This window comes from Erythrolamprus reginae, chromosome 1 (assembly GCF_031021105.1).
Source record: "Erythrolamprus reginae isolate rEryReg1 chromosome 1, rEryReg1.hap1, whole genome shotgun sequence".
NCBI lineage: Eukaryota > Metazoa > Chordata > Lepidosauria > Squamata > Dipsadidae > Erythrolamprus > Erythrolamprus reginae.
This window is the reverse complement of record NC_091950.1, coordinates 66,097,082-66,121,603: the sequence shown is the minus strand read 5'-3', so window position 1 is coordinate 66,121,603 and position 24,522 is coordinate 66,097,082. Positions and strand designations below refer to the sequence as shown.

General features: G+C 41.9%; 1 protein-coding gene across 3 annotated transcripts in view; it reads left to right on the top strand.

Annotated features, from left to right (window-relative positions):
* The window catches only part of ADCK1 (aarF domain containing kinase 1), a 135,457-nt gene that overhangs the window by 44,858 nt on the left and 66,077 nt on the right, over window positions 1-24,522 (top strand). For 2 of the 3 annotated variants that reach the window (XM_070733803.1, XM_070733794.1), the window contains one exon: window positions 20,353-20,556. The exons of the other annotated variant lie outside the window; for it this stretch is intronic. In XM_070733803.1, coding sequence (XP_070589904.1) covers window positions 20,353-20,556 — 204 coding nt within the window. The remainder of the gene's footprint in view (window positions 1-20,352; window positions 20,557-24,522) is intronic. 3 annotated transcript variants of the gene reach the window in all.

Sequence of the window (24,522 nt, the reverse complement as noted above, 5' to 3'; positions counted from 1 at the left end):
GATTTTTTGTGAAGAAAGTAGGAGGGGGAAGAAGCATTACGTATTTGCTGCCTTGATTTACTTATAAAAATGATTTTTAAAAACTCTACCAGTAATTGCATTCTTCTTAAAACAAAATATTGCTCTCAAGTAGAATAAGAATGGTACATGTAGACCTTAAATAACAATTCCATATATAAGTATATTACTGACTGCTTATAAATTGTGGAACATATGTGCAGCTAATTAAAAAATAATGCATAGTTTGATCACCCCTGCACCCATTTATTTCCCTTCCCGCATCTACTAACAGATGTATCTTCCCACCTAGACTAGTTTATCTTTAGATGGAAAATGTAGTTTCAATCATAACATGCACTGTAATTAATTGCACAGTAACTCTTGTCACCATGATAGAAAAGGGGAAGTGTGGAAAGTGTTGATATTTTTGTTGACGGTTAAACATTTGTTTTCCTCATCTTTTTGACATTGGAGGTAATTGCCATCCTAAAGTATTTTGTTACTGCTATGATATGAAACGGTTAGGCACAAATTAATTAAGAAGTATCTTGTTATGGTAAATTAATAAGGTAGTAGAAGATATTTCTTCTCATCTTTCTTCATGATTTGGCAGGCATTGTGTTAGATGTCGATGTACTACAGATAAAATTTCTTCCAGATGTCTGATGTAATGCATATTATCTATATCAATTTATTATCAAGGGCAAACTGCAAATAGGAATTATGGTACATCCAAATGGATTGACATTTTTCTAGGTAGATTATTTTCATTCTTTTTTAAAAGGGCATTTTGTGTACTGACCTCTTTTTACAAAACATATTTATGTACAGATTCTGTAATTATAGAGTAGCGCTTGAAAGTTTGTGAACTCTCTTGAATTTTCAATATTTTGCATTAATATGACCTAAACATGATCTATATCCACACAACACCTAAAACTAGATAAATAGAATCCAAATAAATATATCAGTCAGTTTATTTATTGAGAAAAATGATCCCAAGCTGCATATTTGATGTTGGATTATCAATTTTTAAAAAAAAGAGTATTCCAATCAATGAAACAATAATCAGGTATGGGTGTGGGAGGTCTTAACTTATTTAAAGAGCAGAATTCTAGGAATCACTATAAGTCGCTACTAGATGAAATAAGTGGCAGATCAAATCAAATCAATCAGTGTCTAATTTTCACAACACAGGTATGTGAAAGTGTGTCATGGTTTGATTTTGAAGGACCTCCCGAAAATAGTTGTTCATGCAAACTAAACAAAATGGCAGTCTCGATAGCACAGTCAAAGCCCCACCCCTTTTGCATATGTTTATATAAGAAACATATGCAAAGGAAAAGAGCTTTGATTGTACTATTGCAAGCCTTTCTTGACTCCCCTACAAAAGCTAATGCTTGTGACATCAGGCTCACATTCAAATCGTAGGGCCCCAGGAGATTCATCTGTGTCAAGATTCAAAGTGTTGGTGATGACCTATAAAGCCCTACATGGCATCAGACCAGATTACTTATGGGACCACCTTCTGCCGCATAAATCCCAGCGGCCGATCAGGTCCCACAGAGTTGGCCTTCTCCAGGTCTCATCGACCAGACAATGTCGTCTGGTATGATTGTAATATGTAACACAAATTTTGTTCTCAGCTTTTAAATGTTATATTCCAATTGCTTATGTCAAAAACAAATTAAAAATTGCTTACATTCATCATAAACTTCGCTTTTGTGACCACGGCAACGAAAATTATGCATTTTTACTATAGAAACAGACAATTTTGCATCTTCTCATTTACACAGTCAGACTAAGAACACTATATGCATTGCAAATTTACACAGATTACCAAAAACTGTTCAGAAGTGTGCGGTTTTCCAAGATTTACGACTATACTGCAAATCAGTTTCACGAATCAATCCCCAAATATAGTCGCCCATCATGTTTTCCTTATAATTGTCCTTGGTAACGGCGTTCAAAGTTCATAATGTCCTGGTGAAAGCGCTTGCCTTGTCCTCTGAATAAGCTCCCATGTTCTCTTTGAACTTATCAAGATGAGCATCAAGGATATGGATTTTGAGTGACATCCTGCAACCCATTGCAGCATAGTTCTTTATCAGAGTCTGAACTTCCTCTGATCTGTGACTTGGACGCTTTCATCTAATAAGTTCCATTGCTTGAGCCTTGATGTCAGAAGCTCAGCGTTGGACTTGGTGAGACCAAGGTCTCTGATCAGATCATTGAGGTCTTTTTGGTTAGCGTAGTATGGCTTCCGCTCCTCATCTGCATATGAAAAGAAATCATGATCTTCAACATCTTCCATGGTGTCTGACCTGCTGCTTTCTTTTGAAGGTGGTGTAGCTCTGTCTGGAGATGTTGGTACAGGAAGTTCAGGGCAGTGCGGTACTTGGGCAATAGATGAAGGAATGTCAGGATACGTTACAGGCGGTGCATTTTTGCCAGTGCGACGTTTGGAAGGGTCCACCATGCAGAAATAGCAATTTGTTGAGTGATCAGTCGGTTCACGCCAAATTCTTGGGATAGCAAAATGCATGGCTCTCTTCTCTCCCCTGTACCAACCTATAAGCAAACAAAATAAAATTTGGATTGAGAATTTGATTTAGGCCTATTTCACACTAATTTAGTGATATTTACAATATTAACAGAGTTAATCTGCTATTTAAGAGAGTAGCATTTATCCACTTACCTTCAAGAGTTTTCTTGCAGTGTTCACATGTGAAATGAGGAGCCCATGGTTTGTCTTGGTCAAGAACAGGCATGCCGAAGTATGCTTTGTAGGTCTCACACATCTTAGCAGATACTTCCACAGAGTACGTTTTGGCTCTTGTCTTTATAAACTGGCCACATACGTAGCAAAATGCGTCTGCTGGATGTATGCAACCTCTTGATGCCATCTAAATTGACTAAGTTGCTGTGTACTGTAAGGAAAAAGGATGTCTCTCCAAACTTGATAAAAATTGTCTTTATTCGATGCAGTATTAAAGTACAAGAGTGTACTGAGAATTCAGCAGAGCAAGATTGATCACCCGGTACCAGAATAACACACAATGTATACATTTACATTCCTAAGCTCCTCCTGTAATGGGTGTGGGGTGAAGTGTGAATACTGTCGATATCAGAATCTGAATAGATATTGAATTCACACCTGTCTGTCTAGGTCAATTCCCCTTTGTCTGTGATGGCCATGGCCTACTTACTATGCAATCCCAATCAATTAGATCCTGTCTCTCAGGAAGGGCTATAGTGGCCCTACATAACTGTAGTTATACAGCTACCTACAATTCTGTACAGTCCTAGAAAGTTCTAGATAATTCTGGACAGTTCTAGAAACTTCTTGATAGTTCTCACAATTCCAGAAGCTTCTTAAGTATCTTGAAATATTGTGAATATCTTTAAAAATAGATCAATTTCAAAATATCATTGTGCTGACCACAAAAGCAAAGTTTACAGGGAATAATAACTTTTTTTCTATTCATTTAAGGTACAAACAATCAGGAAAACACCCTTAACAACTGGGAACAATTTTTTTGTGGAAAATTGTTACATAAGATAATAGGTTTTAATTATTAGATTTGTATTTATACTGTGTTAGTGTTGTTGTGAGCCTCCCTGAGTCTCCGGAGAGGGGCGGCATACAAGTCTAATAAATTATCATTATCATTATTAAGATTGGACAATATTTTGGTGCTGGAGGCTTGCACTTAACAGTTCAAGGGACACTAAAAGTTCTTGTGGACACAAACACTGGCTGGATTTATAATATTACATTGAGGCTGTAATTAGTTTTATTTGGCTTTGGTTAACTGCGTCACATTAATCAATTAGCTATATCTTTTAAAAATGATTTATAATGCAGTTTGTTTTGTGACCTGGCCAATGGTGTTTTATATGCAGCTAACTAGTATACTTAATTTAACCGTATTGTATTTATATATTTATTTAGCAAATTTAAATAGTTAAATGTCTTCGAATCAAGTTACTGTAACCAGGTCTGCTTTATTCAAATTGAATTGCATTAACCGGATCATATGGAATCCTGGCAATTGCTACTCTCTGTGCTTGCACAGCTACAAATCTGGTTGTTTATGGGGAGTTAGGGCTTCCAGAAAAACTAAACTAAAAACATTGAGTCAACCACTGGATGATATCAACAGCAGATTGAAGTCCTCAACACCATGAGGTTGGGAGACTCCACTAACAGATTGCTGACAAAGTCAAACAGGTCTGGTAGTCAAATTTCTGTGTTGGGGGAGTGGGTGTGAGGACAGTGGGTGAGGACAGTGTAATATATAGGTAGCAATAGGACCCTCACTCAGTCAAAGACCTTGGAGTATTCATTTCCAATGACCTAAGTGCCAGCGCCCACTGCAACAGCATTGCCAAAAAAGTACTAAGAGTCACAAACTGAATTATATGCAGCTTATTCTCTAGAAACACCGATCTACTAACCAGAGCATACAAAACATTTGTCAGACCAATTCTTGAATACAGCTCACCTGTATGGAATCCACATTGCACAATAGACATTAACACAATTGAAGGAGTCCAGAAATACTTCACAAGAGTCCTCCACTCCTCACGCAACAAATTACCTTACTCCTCCAGACTTCAATTACTCTGTTTAGAAAATTTACACCTACGCCGCCTCCGAACTGATTTAACTGTTGTTCATAAAATCATACATCACTATGTATTCCTTGTTAACGACTACTTCACCTTTAACAACAACAACAACAACGCAAGAGCACGCAATAGATACAAACTAAATGTAAATCGCTCCAAACTAATCTGCAGAAAATACGATTTCAGCAATAGAGTGGTCAACGCCTGGAATTCACTACCGTACTCTGTTGTTTCCTCCCCCAATCCCAAAATCTTCAACCTTACATTATCTACAATAGGCCTCTCCCCTTTTCTAAGAGGTGTGTAAGGAGCATGCATAAGTTTACCTTCATGCCTAGCTTCCCTGTCCTAATGTCTTTTTATCTTTTCTATCTCTACTTTATACTTATATTATGTTAAACATACTGCAATACTATATTTGTATGACAAATAAAATAAATAAACAAACAATTCCATCTGATCCCTATAGCCCAGGTTCACAAACAGGATTTTAGATCTGTTAACTTCTCTACGGAACAGCAACCTTGGAAGCCTCCAGAGTTTCCTGAATGACGATGGCTACATTACCCCCACCCCAGCCGTGTCCTGAAATTTTGACTGATGTTGCACAAGAAACTCAGTTGAGTATTTCTGAATGGGGAAGTCCCCCTTCAATACCCAATTACATGATGGTTGGAGGAGCAGACTGACCTCACATTCAATCACAGCAGCATTAATTTACAGTGGAACCCCGACATACGAGCAGCTCTACTTACGAGCTACTCGAGATACGAGCTGGGAGAGTAGAGAAATTTTTGTTCGACTCACGAGCTTCCATTCGGGATACGAGCCGAGAAGAGCCGGCCTGGCTTGCTTTGCTTCCGAGCTGATGCAGAGCCGAATAAAGCGTCACGCCCCTCTGACGCTTTCGGCGGCTTCCGAAGCGATGCTGGGCTCTTTTGCCGCCAAAAGCGTCAGGGGGGCGTGACGCTTTATTCGGCTCTGCATCAGCTCGGAAGCAAAGCAAGCCAGGCCGGCTCTTCTCAGTATCCAGCTCTTGGTGAGTCCTTGGCTTCTGCTGGGGGTGCAGAAGCGGGCGGGGGGGGGCGGCAAAAAAACACGCCCGGACAAGCACTTGCTGCGAGAGGCGGGCGGGGGGGGGGGGCGGCAAAAAAACCGGGGCACTTTCGCTGCGAGTGGCGGGAAAAAATAAGCAAGAAAAAATAAGCAGCTTTTCCGCTGCCTCCTAAAGCGGGGAAGTTCGCCAGGAGGCAGCAGAAAAGCCGCGCGTGTCTTTTAAAACATCGGAGCCGGCATGGGGAGGCTCTCAATCAACCCCCGAGTCCGGGTTCGGGGCTCGGGGGCTGATTAAAAGCCTCCCCATGCCGGCTCCGATGTTTTAAAACACACGCGCGGCTTTTCCGCTGCCTCCTAAAGTGGGGAAGTTCGCCAGGAGGCAGCAGAAAAGCCGCGCGTGTGTTTTAAAACATCGGAGCCGGCATGGGGAGGCTCTCAATCAACCCCCGAGTCCGGGTTCGGGGCTTGGGGGCTGATTAAAAGCCTCCCCATGCCGGCTCCGATGTTTTAAAACACACGCGCGGCTTTTCCGCTGCCTCCTAAAGTGGGGAAGTTCGCCAGGAGGCAGCAGAAAAGCCGCGCGTGTCTTTTAAAACATCGGAGCCGGCATGGGGAGGCTCTCAATCAACCCCCGAGTCCGGGTTCGGGGCTCGGGGGCTGATTAAAAGCCTCCCCATGCCGGCTCCGATGTTTTAAAACACACGCGCGGCTTTTCCGCTGCCTCCTAAAGTGGGGAAGCTCGCCAGGAGGCAGCAGAAAAGCCGCGTGTGTGTTTTAAAACATCGGAGCCGGCATGGGGAGGCTCTCAATCAACCCCCGAGTCCGGGTTCGGGGCTCGGGGGCTGATTAAAAGCCTCCCCATGCCGGCTCCGATGTTTTAAAACACACGCGCGGCTTTTCCGCTGCCTCCTAAAGTGGGGAAGTTCGCCAGGAGGCAGCAGAAAAGCCGCGCATGTGTTTTAAAACATCGGAGCCGGCATGGGGAGGCTCTCAATCAACCCCCGAGTCCGGGTTCGGGGCTCGGGGGCTGATTAAAAGCCTCCCCATGCCGGCTCCGATGTTTTAAAACACACGCGCGGCTTTTCCGCTGCCTCCTAAAGTGGGGAAGTTCGCCAGGAGGCAGCAGAAAAGCCGCGCGTGTCTTTTAAAACATCGGAGCCGGCATGGGGAGGCTCTCAATCAACCCCCGAGTCCGGGTTCGGGGCTCGGAGGCTGATTAAAAGCCTCCCCATGCCGGCTCCGATGTTTTAAAAGACACGCGCGGCTTTTCTGCTGCCTCCTGGCGAACTTCCCCACTTTAGGAGGCAGCGGAAAAGCCGCGCGTGTGTTTTAAAACATCGGAGCTGGCATGGGGAGGCTCTCAATCAACCCCCAAGTCCGGGTTCGGGGCTCGGGGGCTGATTAAAAGCCTCCCCATGCCGGCTCCGATGTTTTAAAACACACGCGCGGCTTTTCCGCTGCCTCCTAAAGTGGGGAAGTTCGCCAGGAGGCAGCAGAAAAGCCGCGCGTGTCTTTTAAAACATCGGAGCCGGCATGGGGAGGCTTTTAATCAGCCCCCGAGCCCCGAACCCGGACTCGGGGGTTGATTGAGAGCCTCCCCATGCCGGCTCCGATGTTTTAAAACACACGCGCGGCTTTTCTGCTGCCTCCTGGCGAACTTCCCCACTTTAGGAGGCAGCGGAAAAGCCGCGCGTGTGTTTTAAAACATCGGAGCCGGCATGGGGAGGCTTTTAATCAGCCCCCGAGCCCCGAACCCGGACTCGGGGGTTGATTGAGAGCCTCCCCATGCCGGCTCCGATGTTTTAAAACACACGCGCGGCTTTTCTGCTGCCTCCTGGCGAACTTCCCCGCTTCAGCCGACGTCTTTTCCCCTCAGCCCTCGGGCTTGCACGCATTAATCACTTTTACATTGTTTCCTATGGGAAACAATGTTTCGAAATACGAGCTGTTCGACGTGCGAGCCTCCTTCCGGAACCAATTAAACTCGTAAGTCGGGGTTCCACTGTACTTTAATGCTGAGAAACAGAATGATACAATATCAAATAATGCCTTGAAACAAGAACTGATCTGACATGGATAGCATAATTTCCAACCAGCTGTTTCTGTAGAAGCTGGATCTATGCATTAGAGCAGGGGTGTCAAACTTGCTTAGCAACAGCATTGTGACATGACATATCACAACTTTTTCTCCTTTGCCAAACCAGATGTGGGAGTAGCCAGTGTGTGACACATCTGCCCCATGGGCCACAAGTTTGAAAGCTCTGCACTAGAGCAAACATGAAGTATTAGACTAAATACTAAAGAACCCTTGAACGGCTTGCATTATTGACAGAATTCTGTTTCTTATTAAACTGCCTTTGCTTGGTGTCCATTTTTCACTCTTCGGCTTTAAAACGGTCATCTCAGCGTTATATTTAATATTTTTTTTTGCTTTTTCAAAATGTGTTTATTTATTTATTTGGCTACGGTTGATTTGTGTCAGCATATCACATTTACAACTATTTTTCACTGCCTTGAGTCAAATCCTGCAGTCAACATTCAACTGACTAAAATGTTCAGTTTGATTTAGCAATATGCACTTGTACAGCTTTCAGTGTTATTCTTTGCTAAATTTGACAATCTGCATTAGGCACTGCCTTTCTAATATGTAGCCATGGAATCCCACCTTTTGGAAATCTTCTTTCATTTGTTCATGGCGTTTGTTCAATTATGGTTTGCCCTTAATTGGAAAAAAATGGTGCAAATAATCTAGTGTTGTACTCTCTAACCTTTCAGCCCCATTAATTTTAGTCGAGCTTGAACCAGTTGTCAGTTTTTATAATGACAGACAGATTTCTCTTTGGTGAGCAGCTGAGGTCAAATGTTCCAACCTTTTATGCCTTTCTGGGACAAGGACAGCAATAAAGATAATGGGATTTGAAGGCAAGATACATATTTCCCTATAAAGTTGGCTCTAAGTTTTGTTGGAGGTCAGAATATTTGAAAGCCTATGATAAGAGTGTTGTGAGGAAAGACAGCAAGGGGGGGGGGAGGATGTTCTCTGTTGCCATTGTAGGTAAAGCTAAAAAATTGCTGTAGTGACGGGGTTACATAAGTTCAAAAACACCAAATGCACCCAAGTATGCGGTAATTCTTTTGTGAAGCCTGCCCTTCATAGCCAGCTTTTCAAACCAGAGACTAACAAGGTCATCCGTGATGATCAGAAATTTATTTCTGGTGATGATCAGCAGAGTGTCCAGTACTTCGTGCCAGGCATGATGATTTTACAAAATATTCACTTGCAATGCAAATAGAGAGTATCTTGTTCAGGATAATGACAGAATAACAATGCCAGTCTGTGACTCTGTGATGTAGAGATCAGTCATAGCAGGATGCCAAGATGCAGTGCTTATTGCTTTAACACAATTTTCCAAGCATACATATACATATTAACAGAATTGGAAGGGACCTTGCAGGTCATCTAGTCCAACCCCCTGCATAAGCAGGAGACTCTACACATGCCTCTATCTAGGATAGAACTCACAACCTCCCGATTGTGAGGCAAGAGCTCCACCTCTAGGCCACAGTAACTGGGTTAAAAGCAGCAAAAGTTTAAAAAGAGCAACAGCATTTTATTGGTGAATTCTCCTCGCCAATCCTTAAGAACATCTTGTTGATACAAACTAGGCGAGATCATGTACCAGCCAGGGATAGTGTCCTAATATCATTCTGATGACATGAACTGAGTGAGATCATATAACTATTCAAGGCAAGCAGACATTTGAGGTAGGCAGTTTGTTTGTTTGTTTGTTTGTTTGTGTATGTATGTATGTATGTATGTATGTATGTATGTATGTATGTATTTATTTATTTATTTATTTATTTATTTATTTATTTATTGTTAGAGTTGGAAGGGATCATGCGGGTCATCAAGTCCAACCACCCTGCCTAATCAGAAACCCTATAGCATCCTAGCCAAATGACATTCCAATTTCCTCTTAAAAATGTCTAGACTATTGGAATTCACAACGTCCGCTGGTAGGTTGTTCCACTGGTTGATCGTTCTGACCGTCAGGAAGTTCTTCCTTATTTCCAAGTTGAATCTCTCCTTGGTCAGCTTCTAGCCATTGTTCCTCGTCCGACCCTCCGGTGCCCTGGAGAGTAAAGTGATCCCCTCCTCTCTGTGGCGACCCCTCGTATACCTGTAGACTGCTATCATGTCTGCTCTGGCCCTCCTTTTCTCTAGGCTATCCATGCCCAGTTCCTGCAGTCTCTCTTCGTAAGTCTTGGTTTCTAGACCCCTGATCATTTTGGTTGCTCTTTTCTGCACCTTCTCCAGAGTTTCAATGTCTTTTTTGAAGTGTGGTGACCAGAACTGAACACAGTACTCCAGGTGTGGTCTGACCAGGGTGTAGTAGAGTGGTATTAAGACTTCCCTGGTCTTGGAGTGTATTCCCCTATTGATGCAGCTTAGGATTGTATTGGCTTTTTTGGCTGCTCCTGCACATTGTTGGCTCATGTTTAGTTGATTATCCACCAAGACTTGCTGCACATGACCTCTACATGGCCTCTATCTCTACAACTATGCTACGTTGAACCATCAGTGTCGTGGGTGGGAGAGGAACATCTATAAACATAAGGCCTTCCTTTACAAATAAGAAGAAGTGCTATCCATTCAAGTTTGAGTTGGCAGGAAACTATACAGGCATGGCGTTTACTGTCCATATTACCATTCTTCATCGCTACTACTAGTCACCTGGCTTTCCTTCAAGATAAACAATGACAAAGCCCAACAAAGTTTATATATCTGGAATGATGTTGGGAAATATTACTTTAACTTTTTTTCTTTTTTGTGGCTAGATTCAATTGAGGACAAGGCTATAAATATATACCTATCACTTTAAGGTGTCAGATAGAGAAATAATCTTCAGCTTTATGGAACAGGAAGCGTTAATAAAAGGTTGATTACTATTGTCTATTAAGTCTGACCATATTAGAACGTGCCAAACTATATGATTGTTAACAATTTGAGGGATACTCATTATGAACGAAAACAATGAAGAAACTTCAGATGAAGTCATTGCTGATCAATTTTTTCCAAATGAAATTAGCAACATTTATCACATCACAATAGTATTCTTCAGAACATCAGTATACCTGACTGAGACAAATGCTTTTTGTGAGTTGGCAATTTGTTGCTTTAAAAACATATTCCCCATAAAAAGTGACCTTAAACATTTAGCTCAAACGCTAGATGATTGTTGCTTGAAAGTACAAAGCAATATTATTGCAGCTTGTTCAAGGTTTTCTTTCCTTTCCGAAAGAAGCTTATGTTATCTTAGCTTACTCTATTGGTGTTTAAGTATTTATTCTGAATTGCTCTTGACTTCACTAATGGAGTTAGCAGAAAATGCTACTGATGTTGCTGTTTTCTGTTACAAATCCTTCAATCATTCTGAAGCTTTTGTAGCCACCCACACTATTGAATCTGAAAAAACTTCCTGGGAGGAGTTTCCAACCTCATAATGTCTTCTCTTGCAATTTAATTAAAGCATAGGAAGTTAGAGGCTGCCAACCACCTAGATGATAGTAAAACAAAGACAAACATCCTTACATAGCCTTGGTTACTCATGCCTAAACTAATGCAAAATCATTTTGAACAAATATTATCAAATTACTCTTTTCTTTGGAAGACATTTTAAGACAATTTTAAGGTTTTTTTTTAATTATAATGAACAAAAAATTAATAACAGAATTGCCGGATAATTTGTGCCATTAATGAAAATTGCTTCTTGAAATGTTATACCCGTTTGGCCATTGAATCCCCAAATATCTTCATGATATTTTCAGTGTGGGTTCATGTTGGAAATCTGATGTTAAATCGCTTTGGAAAAAAGAAAAGGATTATTCTCGTGTATAAAGACCACCTATCTGCACCACATTTTACATACCCTTGTGAATCATAGCACAAAAGCTCATTCTAAGTGCATCTTGTAGCAATTCTTCAAATTCTAATGCAACAGCATATTTTATGCTGCTGAATTTTTAGTTTGTAACTGCTAGATCAGAAGAAAGTTGCCACTGTATAGGCTGACACAGTAAAGTGATATTTGCCACATTGACCTTAGACACTTGGTTGTTGGGATTGTGAATATATGAACTTAAATTTTAAACTTAAATTTACTTACTTAAATTTCTGGGCTTGTTTTGCCTAGATGGCTGTGATGAAGGGCTAATGAAACAGCTTCTGCTAATAGGTGGATGGTTGTTGAAATATTATTTACAGAAGATGGCATGACATTCTTAGAATGTTTTGCGACTCTGAAAGTTAAAATCAGTTTATCTCAATATGACCTGCTCAGATGAAGAATAATAAACTCAGAGTCAATACAGACAAGAGGGAAGTTTTGCCTAGATCAGGACAAGCAATCGGCAGCATTCCCAATGTTGCTGAGGTACAACCCTTAAAATCCCTTATCACTGACCATCTTGGCTAGAAGTAGTAATTCAGCACCATCTGGTATGCTTCAACTTGCCTACTCCTGATCTAAGTGAATGCTTTTTATCCATTTGCATAGAGAGTTGGAATTTCTTGACCATAAGCTATTGTGTGCTCAGCTTCTGAGATTTGCTCCTTTCAGCCTGTCCCTCAGTTGTATATAGTATTCACTAATGCTGGGGAAATCTAACGGGGCTTATTTTTCTTGCCAAGCAAGAAATATTTCCAGCCTGTGAAGTAACATCTTTGTAGGCCAGGGCTACGATGATAGTGATGGAGAAAAAGGAGAGAAATATTTCTGTAAGTGTTCTTGCTCAGCTGAATTATATTCTGGCTGGCCTTCCAAGCGTGGAGCTGGTACAACTGGATTGGGATGGAAAGGAATGCATTTTGCAGAGTAATCTAGGCATTTCATTCTCTCTCACTGAATCAACCTGTGCGGAGATGTTGTGTGGAGAGAGTAATTCCTCATTCACCCCCCTCCACCATTTAGAATTCAGATCAACAAACTGAGTTTCGGGCAGGAGGAAAACATGATGAGGTTTCAGTCTATAAAGAGAAGAGAGATTCAGAATTATATTCCCTGAGGTGGGAACAGAAGGAATGAATCTGTCTTGTTTTTTTTCTTTTCTTTGAAAAGAATAGGTATTTAAGTAGCATTATAACTGCTGTTTTGGCTGCAAAAGACTGATATCTTTTGCACCCAAAACTCCCCATATTTATTTAAGATCCCCATCTAAAGCAATCCTGCCTCTTACCCCTTTGTGACTGTTCACTGTTTCTCTGCAAATGATTGCCAGTTCTCACAATATTTTAATTCTAAATTTGGGCTAATGAAATACTGGATGAAAGCATGCTCCTTGATTGGGAGCCTGAGGGTGGTTATTGGGCCATTAGTGGATGCTTGGGGTTCTCCACCCAAAGTGAGTGAGTGTCAAATGGAGAGGCTAGACAAGTTGGCCTTAATAATAATAATAATGATGATGATGATAATAATAATAATAATAATAATAATAATAATAATAATAATAATAATAATACTCAGCTGCTGCAAAAAGATTGCACAGACTGACTACAAGCACAGACATGATGCTGTGGCACAGATGATCCACTGGAAATTGTGCCGGAACTACCACTTCCCAGTGGCAAAGAACTGACCGAATTCTGAAGCATAACACACCAAACAACCTGATTGTGGAGAAAAAGAAAGTATGGATCATCGACATCGCAATCCTAGGGGACAGCAGAATTGAGGAGAAGCAGCTAGAGAAATTAGTGAAATACAAAGATCTAAAAATCGAGCTGCAACGACTCTGGAATAAGTCAGTGAAAGTGGTCCCAGTGGTACTTGGCACGCTGGGCGCAGTGCCAAAGGATCTCAGCAGACATTTGAAAACCATCGGAATTGACAAAATCTCCATCTGTCAATTGCAAAAGGCTGCTTTACTGGGATCGGCAAACATAATTCGCCGCCACATCACGCAGTCCTGGTGATGAAATACGAAATCCAGCATAGTGATCTTGTTTGCTGTGTTGTATTGACATAATAATAATAATAATAATAATAATAATAATAATAATTATTATTATTTATTAGATTTGTATGCCGCCCCTCTCTGAAGACTTGGGGCGGCTCACAACATAACAATAGTACACAAATCTAATATTAAAATTAAAAGTCAATTAAAAAACATTAATATAAAGTAATCAATATCATTGGCCTTCCTCCAACAGGCCAATGAGAGGGACCAGCTTAGGAGGGAGGATGCTGTGCATGTCCGAGTTGGGGGGACTGGAGAGGTGAGAGCCATGTAAGTGCTGACACCTTAAGCTAAAGTGCTGTGGGGGTTCCCTTCCTCATCTGTCTCCCAAGCATGTATTTTTTTTGTGGGTAAAGGTTTTTTCTCTCCACAGTTTCCCTATACTGTATACATCAATGCATATACATTGATGTATATATACATATGTATATATAAGGTGGGGCCTCGGGGAAGGGCCTTCTCTGTGGGGGCTCCAGCCCTCTGGAACCAGCTCCCCCCCCCAGAGATTCATACTGATCCCACCCTCCTCACCTTCCGCAAGAGTCTTAAGACTCATTTATGCTGCCAGGCTTGGGGCGATTAGATCTTAGCCCCCTGGCCAACAAATGTTATGTATGATTGTTGTCTGAATAGGTATGATTGGTTTTTAAACATCATTGGGGAGTTTAGACTAGTTATTTAGTTTTAATTTAATTGGATTTAAGCTACTGTATTTTATTATTTCTTTTTATATGTTGAAAGCCACCCTGAGTCCTTGGGAGAGGGGCGGCATAAAAATCCAATTGATAAATAATAAATACACGTTAAGACATATCAATAACATACATAATTGTACATTTCTATCCAATCAATCATGAGTCAATTCTATTTTGTCACATATTTTTGACAGTCTGTTTTTATTCTTTCCTTTACACTCCCCTCCTTCTCCATCCTCTACCTTCTTACTCCTTCTTTCCCCATCCTATTTCCCTCCACTTCTTCTCTTTTCCCTGCCCTTTCTACTCCCTCTTTCTCCCGCTTAATCTTTCCCTGAGTGATTCTAATCCTAATTCACTTTAGCAATAGCAATAGCATTTAGATTTATATACTGCTTCACGATGCTTTGCCGCCCTCTCTAAGCAGTTTACAGAGTCACCATGTCACCCACAACAATCTGGGCTTAGTTTTACCCACTTTGGAAGGATGGAAGGCTGAGTCAACCTTGACCCTGATTACATTGGATCTGCCAAACTGCTGGCAGCTGGTGATCAGCAGAAGTAGCCTGCAGTGCTGCCCTCTAACCACTGCGCCACTGTGGCATCTTGTATTTAACAGACTGATAATATATTCCCATACAACTTTAAATTATCGGTGTCCCTTCTAAACTTCTTGTTTTTTATATCATATCTATACATGCAATTCTTTATTCTAAGTATAGACTATTAATCTAATGCTGCATCCTCTAAATAAATATTCATTTTCTATCAAATCATAAAATTTCACCCATATGTTATAACATTCTATAATGTTATAACATTCTATAGCATCCGTATATGGCATTGGACCAGAGTACCTCCGGAACTGCCTGCTACTGCACGAATTCCAATGACCGATAAAGTCCCACAGAGTTGGCCTTCTCCCGGTCCCTCTGGAATCAACTCCCCCCGGAGATTAGAACTGCCGCCACCCTCCTTGTCTTTCGTAAATTACTCAAGACCCATGTATATCGCCAGGCATGGGGGAACTGAGACACCTTCCCCAGGCTTTTATATTTTATGCTTGGTATGTATATGTTGTTTGATAGGGTTTTATATGTCTTTTTCTCTTTTAATATTAGATTTGTTCCACTGTAACATTGTTTTTATTATTGTTGTGAGCAGCCCCGAGTCTTTGGAGAGGGGCGGCATACAAATCTAATTAATAATAATAATAATAATAATAATAATAATAATAATAATAATAATTATTATTATTACTCTGTATCTTCCTTGTCTTTAATTTTCTTTAATTTTGCCAAGAGGCAAAAAAGGAGCTGTGATGTTCCTTCAATATACCAGGGTGATTCGACACAAAATGTAACCCTTCCCTGGTACAGAGCTGAAGGGATTGGATACTGTAGCCTAGAGGATAATTCTCTGCCTTACAAGGCAAAGGTTGCAGGTTCAAGTCCCAGTGGGTATGGCTAGCTGATGAGGCCAAAATAAGGCCGAAATAGATCTATCCTAGTCTCCCTTAATTTTCAAATTCAGCTTAAACATGTGACACACACACACACACACACACACACACACATATATATATATATATATACACACATACATACACATACATACATATATATATTCGTAGATTTTCACGGGTATATGTATGTAGATTGTTCTGAGTTCGGGTTTTGCCCCGTGTAATATTTTGAGTGTCTATGCGACGTTTCGGTGAAATCACATTCACCATCATCAGGCTGAAGTTTTAAGCTTCGTGCTGCTGTAAATATGTAAATATGTAAATATGTAAATATCCATATTTACAGCAGCACGAAGCTTGAAACTTCAGCCTGATGATGGTGAATGTGATTTCACCAAAACGTCGCATAGACACTCAAAATATTACACGGGGCAAAACCCGAACTCAGAACAATCTACACACACACACACACACACACACACACACACACACACATATGTTAAATGTTTTTAGCTGGAATTTTAAAATTAAGGGAGACTAGGATGGTCCCATTTCGGCCTTGTTCTGGCCTCATCAGCTAGCCACACTCTTCCTTACTGGGATTTGATCCGGTAGCCTCTGCCTTGTAAGGCAGAGAATTAGCAGTTGAACTAATATATATATATATCCACTAAAACCCTCATTGTGTATTGGACAAAATAAATAATTTTTTTTAAAAAGCATGTCTGAAGTAGCAAATGAAAGTGGCTGGAGGGGGATTAGCAGAGCTTTTTACTCTTGACAGATCAGGGTGGGAGGAGGAAGATCACCTCTGGAGACTGAGGGTGGGACAATGCATAAAAGTGGTGACAGGCATGGGTTGCTGCGAGAGCCAGGCCATTAAAGGAGATGATCCCCTCCAATATTTAGAACAGGTGGATGGAGGACCCTATTAGTCACGGAATTTAGGCAGCCATGGTCCAGGAGAAGAGCCTTTTCTGCTGTGTTTTCTACCCTTTGGAACAAGGTGAGATCCACACCCACCCTTTTGGCCTTCAAAAGGGGCTGCCAACTGACTGGAGTCCCAATGGGAGTGCCTCACTCTGCAGGTGGTTAACAGACCAAAATAAAGTCCCATCTTCTTCCCAGGTGCATCTTATTCCCTTTCACTCAATTGTAGTGCATTTTAAATTATTTTGATGTTACTATTTACGGCTTTAACATTTTAACTTTTTATTGGTTATTAATTATTGTTGATTGCCTATTTTACTTGGACCTTTTTCTTATTCAATATCTTCTTACCGTTGCCTTCTTTAATATGTTTACTTTCTCCATACTTTCAGTGTTGTAATAGGCTTAATTGTACAGTGCCATTCTTTTATTTTTATTCAGTTTGTTCTGGTTAGTTCAGTCTTTGAAGAGCAATAGGATTTCCCATCCCCACCCTCCCGAAAGTAGCGTAAGCCATACCAAAGAAAATCATACAACCTTGAAATAATCTTCATGGTAATATTCAACAAGGACATTCGGTACTGTTTTGCTGTATTTTGTGCATTTTATTTGGCAAATGTTGGACCTCAATTCAATTTACTGTACTTTGTTGGGGAGATATTTTAGAGCCGTCATGGCGAACCTATGACACACATGCCACTGATCACACGCGGACCCATATCTGAGGACATGCAAGGTGTTGCCCTATGTCAGCTCCAGCACACGTGTGCATGCTGGCCAGCTGATTTTCAGCCTTTGGGAGGGTAAGGGAGGTCACTTTTGCCTTCCCCAGGCTTTAGGAAAGCCTCTGGAGCCTATCGATGGCAAAAACTGGACCCAACAGGAAGTTCGTTTCCAAATTTCCGGTTGGGCCGTTGGGCTATTTTTCACTCTCCCCAGGCAAAAATGATCTCCTCCCCCTGCCTTCCAGAAGACTGAAAATCAGCTGGAATCCATTTTTTGTCACTCACAGGCACCAGAGGCATCAGTGAGCCCTGTGCGCATGCATGGGGGCAGTGTGGGGGGTTGTCTGCACATGTATTGGGGACGGAATTGTATTATGGGTGTGGTTACATGCAGTAATGGGCAGCCAAAAGTTTTACTTCCACACTGTGGTTGTGGCTTATTTTGTGAGTGTGGCTTGATGGTCATGTGACTGGGCAGGAGTGGCTTATTTATTTATTTATTTATTTATTAAATTTGTATGCCGCCCCTCTCCGTAGACTCGGGGTGGCTTGCCAGCCATGTGACCAGGTGGGAGTAGCTTGAACGATCATCATCGTTCAAGTGAACTGTTATTGCCGCGTGATGCATTTTCATCTCAGCTATGGGCAGAGTGAGGGCTTCGTGAGGGGAAAAAGACCGCAGCCCAGACTTCTTCGGCATGGTGCGGCTCTCCTGGCCTTGGGAGGTGGCCTTGTGAGGCTGGAGGGGAGCCGGGCAGAAGAGAGGGAAGCTCATCTGAGGCCAGGAAGGAGGAAAGAGGAAAAAAGCAAGGAGCGCACAGCAGCAGGGAAAAAAAGAGAGCGTAATCTAGGAAGTGACTGCCGCCGATCAGCTGGAGCTGTGCATGCAGCTTCATTTCCGCCGGTGGAACTACGTTACACCCCGTCCTACCTGCTGCCCACCCATGGTCACCCGTATGCACACTGTTTGGCACCCAAGCAAAATAAGATTTGCTATCACTGTTCTGTAGCCCTCCTGTCTATCCAAGAAGTAGGCCATCTGGCAGAGATGTGTTGAAAAAAAAATCTCTGCTGATCTGAGGAATTAGAGAGCTTCATAGTGGTAAAAGCAATCCCTTAGATAATTGGGCTCTAAGCCATTTAAGACTTCAAAAGTCCACAGAAGCACTTTAAACTGTGGCCAGTAAGCAAAGGACAGCCAGTGTCGATCTTTCAATAATAGGCAACATATGACCCTTATCCCTTGCAATTTAAATATGCCAGGTGTCACCGTTTGCAAGGAGTGCATGAGAAATGCACTGCAGTAATCAAAATGTGGGGGGAATAATCTTGGCTGAAATCAGAAGCAGGTCACAATTGGCACACTGCTTGTAAATTGTGCACACATTTGATTTTCACAGCCACCACTTGCAAATGCAGCGACCTTCAGGGGTCAAAAACATTTCCACATACCCTCTTTTGAAATAATCTCTAAAGTATTCTACGGGTTCTTCTTCTGTCTCAGCATTTAAGAAATCTATGTGCCTCTTCTAAACACATTGCTGACCATTATTGTTCAACCTATGGGACTAGTATGCATGCATTCACTTGCCTCTAATTAGACCGAGTTGTTGGCTGGTAGTACTTTACTATACCTTTGCAATGATGTGGGTTGTGATTTTCTTGATGCTTCCTAGTAAGTGGCTATCCAAAATATTTTTGAGGCAGCATTTTAAGAAAACAAATTAGCATAAATGTATATGGGTGTGTACTATGTGTTCCCAGCAGCCTCACCTTCATATATATATCGTAGAGCTACAGGGAATATATTTTTGCTTAGTAACAGGAGGTATTAAGCTTATTAAAGAATTGAGGCTAAGATGGCCTTTTTCTTCTTTTTCAGATACATCCATCTTGCCTTTCTTTTCCCGTAGAATACAGGTTTAACTCTGGAAAGCTATAGATAGACCTCCCCTATTTTGGCTGGCTGCTGATTGCACCCCCTCCCTTCTCCTCTGCTGGAGACAGTGTCGAGGACAATTATCCAAGCTGCATAAAAACCGTTTCCCTGTAATGAGTTGAACTCCTTGTACTGTGACAAACTGCCCAGCTGCTCTGGCTTTATACTTTCCTTTTTCTACCTCCCTCTGTACCTTTTTCCATTCCGTTTTGGGGTGCTTGTGTGTATTTTTTCCCCACTTCCCCTTTTGCACCTCTGCTATTCAGGGAGAGGAACAGGGAGTTAAAATGTATTAAGCAGGCTCTTTTTGTCCTCCTTAAGCCATACTACAGGTGGTTGAGCTTTTTCATGATGAAAGCCTACGGCTTGTTTTGAGAGTCCTAGTGGTGACCTTGCCCATACCAAGAAAGCTCACGGAGGCTTGTAAAACAGAAGGTCCCAGCAGAAACTGAACAGCTGTTAAGCACCAGGTTTTGAGGAGTGGGGCTTGCGTCCACATATTTTTGAATAGCCTTAAGAAATATGTCGGGGGGGGGGGGGACTGGAAACCCTCACGACTAACCAAACATTTTAAAGCCTGCACGTGCTGTAGCTGTCAGCGGCTACTGATACGATTTGGGGGAGAATGCAGCTGCAGTGAAGACATTTGCTGACAAGTATATTGACCTGGGGTTCTTTTAGGTGGGGAGAGATGCCTGCTTTTTTTTTTCTTTAATGAAATGTGCTTTCTATCCTAATGATCCAATTCAGGAAACTTTCTGATTACACCATTATATCTCAAAAGACTTGGAAGTGGTATATGGAAGGATGCGGTATACAATTCGGAGAAAAGGTTTGAAGCAAAGTTTCGGAGGGTTTACCCACCCACCCCCTCTTTTCTCTCTGCAGGTGCACCTGCGTTCAGCAGAACGTCTCCGAGATTTATGCTGTGCCAACCGAGGTACCTTCATCAAAGTAGGACAGCATCTAGGGGCTCTTGATTACCTCTTGCCTGAGGAATACACCCGCACCCTCAAGATTTTGCACAGCCAGGCTCCCCAGAGCAGCAGGCAGGAAATCGAGCAAGTGATCCAGGAGGACCTAGGCAAAGGGGTATGTCGGGCAAATTGGCCTTTGTTGGCTGTCATTCAAGCAAGACAGCAAAATGTAGTTTGATGAGACATAGGGGTCTGCTTAATGGTTTTTCTATTAAAAACCTCACAGTTATATACATAACAGTTACACATTGTCTGCTTCTTTTCAAGCATTTTCCTCAATGCAAAATAGTACTTCCATAGCAGAATTACTCCTATATTTGTTGTGGGGGTTTTTGTATAAGTTTTGTATTTTTTTTCCAGTGCTCAAAATGAACTATTGGGCCATTTAAAACGCTGGCTTGCTTTTTTTTTTAGTTCTCTTGTCTGTTTTGATTGCTTAGTATTGTGTTCAATGGGTGATTGCCACAGAAAATCTGTTAAAGCTTGCACAATTGTCAGCGACTGCATTATTTTGTATATATTAACTTAGTGGGGTTTCCTCCCCCCTTTAATACTCATTTCAGGAGGTCAGGGTGGCATGTCTTATTAAGGCTAGCTGTAGGAGTTTTCTGTTCAAGACTGACAGTATTTACTGCAAACAGCGGTATTAAAGTCTTTATTGTCAAAGTCCAGTTAGTTCCAAAGGATCCAGGAGTGAATTGCTGAATCTGGAATGTAGAATAGATGAGTGGCATAAATAGAACAAAAAAGGAAAGACTGTCAGGAATCCAATTACGTGATAAGACGGATGCCAATTCGGGGTCACATTGTGTCCTTAAGTTAAATCCAAAGAAGTGATCTGATTGGCAGCAGTTTTAACAATTGTCCCGCAGTGAATTGAATGCAGAGCATAGTTCATAGTCTGAAGAGTGTGCCTAATGCAGATATGGAGCAAGTGAGCCAGCTTGGTATAGTGGTTAAAATGCTGATCTAGAAACTGTTCTGCCGGGTTCTATGGTAGCAGCCTCCCGAAAATTCAAGGGTACAAATTTCAGACACACACACGTTTGAAAATTCAAAACAATGTTCTTTATCCCAAAATTCAAAATAAACTAAGCACTCTTTTTGTATTGCAAAGAGCACTCGTCCCAAAACAACCGGGTAGTCTGTACAATTAACCTTAAGCAGTCATTAAGTACTTAGCTAGCAGCTGTGAAGAAACTTCACACCCCTTCTTCTTCCAACGACAAACACACACACGTTGCTCTGCTTTGTTTTCAAAGGCGTGAAAAATCAACAAACAAAGTCCAGAAACCAGCAACACAGGATTCCTGACGAACTGCGATCAGATACTCTTCCACAACGGCCAAACCCACATGCTGCTATTTATAGCAGCAGCCCTAATTACTGGACCCCCACCCAAACACAGGTGGCCGCTCTTATCTCCTGTAATATGTCCTTACTTGGTCTCTTCTACGCATAATTCTGTGCTTGCGTGGGTCCAAAACGTCTTTATCCGAATCAATGGAAGATAAGGGAGATTGACTGTCTGGGCTGTGTGCCAAACCCTCCTCTGCCGAGTCACTCCCACCTTCTTCTTCATCTGAGGAAACTAAACTCTGAACTGACTCTGTCGGCAATAACACAAGCCTGTGACATGTTGAAGTTTCCCCTGCATCCACCTCCACATTCCCTGGGGCAGGATCTGGGCCAGAGCCAACCACAACAGAAACCAAGGCACTGTGAATTCTAGTCCCAGCTTAGACATGAAATCTGACTGAGTGAATTTGGGTCAATCATTCTCTCCCAGCCTAAATTACCTCACAGGACTGTTGTTGTGGGGAAAATAATAATAATAAGGAACATTAGATTTGTTTGCCTCGGTGGCGCAGTACTGCAAGCTACTTCTGCTGATCACCAGCTGCCAGCAGTTTGGCAGATCGAATCTCACTAGACTCAAGGTTGACTCATCCTTCCATCCTTTCAATGTTGGTTAAATGAGGACCCAGACTGCTGGGGGAAATATGCTTACTCTCTGTGAACCGCTTAGAAGAGGGGTTTAAAGCACTGCGAAGCGGTATGTAAATCTACATGCTATTCCTATTTGCCACCTGGAGTTATTTTAAATAATAAAGGTAGAATGAGAAAAACCCAGGAGTGCTAAAAGATATAAAGGTGTACGAGGTTCATTAGGAGATATACAAAAGCTAGGCAAAACAATCTAGCAGGCTGCAATGCAGTAAAAATGACCTGGCCTGGCTAATCATGTCAGGCCTTCTGCCTAACTAGCACAGAATGGCTTCTGGCCCTTTAAGACTGAGTTGTCAAGTATTCTTTTGTTACAGTAGAACTCTGGCTGAGAGCAGTTCCAATCCCAGAAGCAACTATTAAGAGCATAAGAAGAGCCATGCTGAATCAGGCCACAGCCCATCAAGTCCAGCATTCTGTGCCACACAGTGGCCCACCGATTGTCCATGGGGATCTTGAGCAGAAAGAGAAGGCAAAACCCTCCCTTTCCCTTGACCCCCAACAAATGGTACCCAAGGGAATCCTGCCTGCCTCAACCAACATAAAGGCGGCACGTGGACATCCGTTTCAATAACCACCGATACACTTGGCATCCCTGAATCTGTCTAATCCTGCCTTGAAGCTATCCAGGCTGACAGCTGTCATGACCTCTTCTGGAAGTGAATTCCATAAACCAACGACCCTCTGGATGAAGAAATATTTCCCTTTATTTGTCCTCGCTTTCTTACCTATGAGCTTTAGGGAGTGCCCCCTCGTCCTAGCATTGTGTGATAGAGAAAATAATTTTTCTCTATCCACCTTTTACACTTCGGTCAAGTCACCCCTTAAACGCCATCTTTCAAGGCTGAAGAGACCAAGGCGTTGCAACCTGGTTTTATAAGGGAGGTGCTCCATTTCCTTGATTAGTTGCAACAAACATAGTTGCAACAAAGCAGGATTAAGAGACACTGACATTTATTATTCCTATCATATCATCTTCATCACTATATTATCTCCCTTTTCCAAGTGTTCCCGAAGCCCTTGAGACACGGTTCTGCTCTCAGACCTGAGGTTAAGGTGCACATGGAGCTCCTGTTATTTTTTTTAAATGTTATTTATTTATTTTATTTATTTATTTATTGGATTCGTATGCCGCCCCTCTCCGTAGACTCGGGGCGGCTAACAACAATGATAAAAACAGCATGTAACAATCCAATACTACTAAAACAACTAAAAACCCTTATTATAAAACCAAACATACACACAAGCATACCATGCATAAATTGTAAAGGCCTAGGGGGAAAGAGGATCTCAATTCCCCCACGCCTGGTGGCAGAGGTGGGTTTTAAGTAGCTTGCGAAAGGCAAGGAGGGTGGGGGCAATTCTAATCTCTGGGGGGAGTTGGTTCCAGAGGGCCGGGGCTACCACAGAGAAGGCTCTTCCCCTTATTGTTGTCCAGGCAGTTATGTTTTGTTATATTTTTAATTGTGTTTTACTTATGTGTATGACAATTTGTAAACTACACAGATTCTTTTTGGAATCAGACAGTCCTTACAAATGTGGCAAATAAATACATTAGTACAGGGCTGACAGAACAGGTCTCCAAAGTGTTAGAGACCTCACTTTGGCTGAAGTGATTTTCATATCTGGCAGCTCATAAAATTCAAGACAGATTTCCCATAGAGGAAGTAGAAAATGCAGGTGAAGCCCTTTATTTCTTAGAAACTCTTCAAAGAGACAGTGATCTTCCTTTTAAATACCTGTTAGCTAAGAGACCGTAGTGGCTTGGACATTTGATGAGCATGCCTATTTTGCTCAATCACTGTCAGTTCAGATTCCTGACTTTCAGTGTTTGGAAAGTTCTCCTGCAGAGAGAAATTTATCCTTTTGGAAAGTTCTCTCATTTTTTTTGTACCTCTGCAGGGGTGGGTTCTGTAATGTCCCCGTATAAACAACAAGCAGGAATTGCATAGAGACGAACAGCAATAGGTGGAGCTATCGTATAACCGGATTGGTTAGTAAAAAGGGGGTGGTGCCAACTCTGAGCGGGAAAATCTAGAGATGGTTATTGGCTCTCTCCTCAGCCAGCTGGGAA